The sequence below is a fragment of the Fragaria vesca genome, linkage group LG6 (genome assembly GCF_000184155.1).
Source record: "Fragaria vesca subsp. vesca linkage group LG6, FraVesHawaii_1.0, whole genome shotgun sequence".
Classification (NCBI taxonomy): domain Eukaryota; kingdom Viridiplantae; phylum Streptophyta; class Magnoliopsida; order Rosales; family Rosaceae; genus Fragaria; species Fragaria vesca.
This window is the reverse complement of record NC_020496.1, coordinates 5,595,254-5,597,924: the sequence shown is the minus strand read 5'-3', so window position 1 is coordinate 5,597,924 and position 2,671 is coordinate 5,595,254. Positions and strand designations below refer to the sequence as shown.

At 39.6% G+C, this 2,671-nt stretch overlaps 1 protein-coding gene across 1 annotated transcript; it reads left to right on the top strand.

Annotated features, from left to right (window-relative positions):
• Positions 1-426: 426 nt before the first annotated feature.
• LOC101304116 lies at positions 427-1,143 on the top strand. Its single transcript, XM_004304974.1, has one exon. It carries the CDS (start codon positions 427-429, stop codon positions 1,141-1,143), a length of 717 nt encoding a protein of 238 aa, XP_004305022.1.
• The last annotated feature ends 1,528 nt before the right edge of the window (positions 1,144-2,671 follow it).

Sequence of the window (2,671 nt, the reverse complement as noted above, 5' to 3'; positions counted from 1 at the left end):
GGACCAATGGAATGTTCATCATGACCATAAGAACCAATATAACAAAGACTTTGGAAGGTTCAAAGACTAGTTGCAAGAAATTTTTTATACGTACTTTGGACTTGGCATAACCTACTACATGTACAGTCTCTATATAGTCATACCCAAAGACTTCGGAAGGTTCAAAGACTAGCTAGTTCAAAGTTCAGATCACTCATTTTCTGTCCCTACGAGTTCTATATACATTAGTATGTCATTACGCAAAGCCGCCTAAGCAGACCCGGCCCTTAATTGTTTGAACTCTAATTAAAGTCCTGATGATGAACTGATGCAATACATGAAAATCCCTATATATATCACAGAATATTGCATATGTAGTTTCAATTCCAGCACCCAACTGATACGTAGAACGAAACCCCTAATTTCTCTAGCTAGTTCTTCTTCCCCATGACCACTACAACACCTACTCAAAAGACCATAGCCGGTGTAGCCAATCTTGCTAACCTCCTACCTACCGGTACCGTCCTCGCATTCCAGGCCCTCATTCCTAGTTTCTCCAACAACGGCGAATGCCATCCTGCCAATAAGGGGCTTTCAATATCCTTGATTTTCATTTGTGCCTTCATCTGCTTATTCACCTCCTTTACTGATAGCTTCATAGACAGTACCGATGGGAAGTTCTATTATGGTATCATCACTAATGAAGGCATACACATCTTAAACCCTAGAGCAAAAGTGATTACTGATGATCAAAAAAAAGAAGAAGATGATGAAAAAAAGCGCCTGAGGAAGTATAGAATAAAGCGTATAGATTATCTTCATGCTTTTTTGTCACTATCTCTGTTCTTTATCTTTGCTCTTACCGATCTCAACGTGAAGAATTGCTTCTTTCCGAAACCATCAGATGATCTGAATCAGATCATTATCAATTTGCCTCTAGGAGCTGGGGTTTTTGCATCATTCTTATTCACAATTTTTCCAACTACTCGAAGAGGGATAGGATATACGCAGCCCCGGCCAAATAAGGAGGAAAAAATTGGTAACCAAAGCTCGACTACCACGGCGGGGTCAAAAGAATCGGACTTGGAAATGGGGCGTACCACCGGTGTGGCCGTAGGAGTCGAGGCTGATGCCAAGGCCCCCATTACAAACGCTACCCCATAGAACTTTGTTATTAGAATTTAGAACATTTTAAATGTTATGTTTCGTAGTTGAATTCTGATACAGTTTAGATCATGTTCCATTTTTTTCATATGTTCTGGATCATTATCGACCGAACTAGAATTTGTAGAATATATTAATATATTTACTTTCTTTGTATGTGTAGATTGAATATTATGTATAGGTGTATGAAATATTTTCCTATTAACACTACAATTGTATCTCTATATAAACCTCCTATATGGAGAAGAATAATACATTGAAGCATACCAAACCATATTGAATCCTTATTTTCTACTTGGCATCAGAGCTTGCCAGGTTCGATCCTTTCAATTTACACCCAAAACACCACAAATCGCTGCGTACCAAAAATCTCACAAATCACACACAAATTCTCAAATCCCAAGACCAAACCTGAATCCCGAATCACACTACAAACGAATCGTTACAAACAAAATCATAATTCCCGAATCCTTGTATCTCAAAAACCAAACCTCCAAAATGGCACACCAAATCAACTACCATACCACCACACCATGCCGGTCTCCATGCAAACCAAATTCATATGCAAACTCAAAATGTCCGCTATGTGGAGTATTAGGTCATAGCAAGCAACGTTGCTTTGAAACAATTGGGTACCCGGATTGGTGGGATTTCACCCTGAAACCCCGAAAGAATCAAGCAAAAACTGTCATAACCACTACAGAGGAAGACCAACCATCCAATGCCTCCAATGTCACATAGTCAGGTATGAGTGGTAAGGTATCTATGAATAGGTCCTGGATTATTGATACAGGAGCATCAGATCACATGTGTAATGATCCTAGCCTCTTAAAAAAATTAAAACCCTCCTCTCAAAATATTGTTTCTACCGCTGATGGTACTCCAACTCTGGTTACCGGAGAAGGCTCTATTGTCCTATCAAACACATTAACCCTTGATTCTGTATTAGTCGTCCCTTCATTGTCATACAATCTTCTCTCAGTTGGCCAAATCATTCAAGAATTATCATGTATTGTCACCTTTTATCCGTCTTTCTGTGTATTTCAGGACATTCTGACGCGGCGGATTTTGGGTTATGGAGTGAGAAAAGGGAAATTGTACTACCTAGATCTGACAGAGACAGGAGAGAAACATATGCAGTCTTTGGGTCAAGCTAATCAGGTCAATAGAGCTGAGAGTGCTAAGAAAGATGTGTGGCTTTGGCACCGCAGGTTGGGTCATCTAAACTTCGGTTATCTTAAGAAGTTGCAACCGCAATTATTTTCGGGTGTCGACTATTCAGATTTTCATTGCGACATATGTGATCTAACCAAGAGCCACCGTATTTCATATTCACCAAGCCTAAATAAAAGTCTTGTTCCATTTATGAAGATTCACTTTGACGTGTGGGGTCCTGCAGAAATTCCTTCTCTCTTTGGCGCCCGATATTTTGTGACGTTTATTGATGATTGTACCCGTACGACTTGGGTGTCTCTATTGAAGAACAAGAGTGATGTTTATTCTAGATTCAAAGAATTTCACAAGATGG

Bases quoted from the DNA above. Each gene is read 5' to 3' on its own strand.
- LOC101304116 (XM_004304974.1), top strand. From the start codon at position 427: ATGACCACTACAACACCTACTCAAAAGACCATAGCCGGTGTAGCCAAT.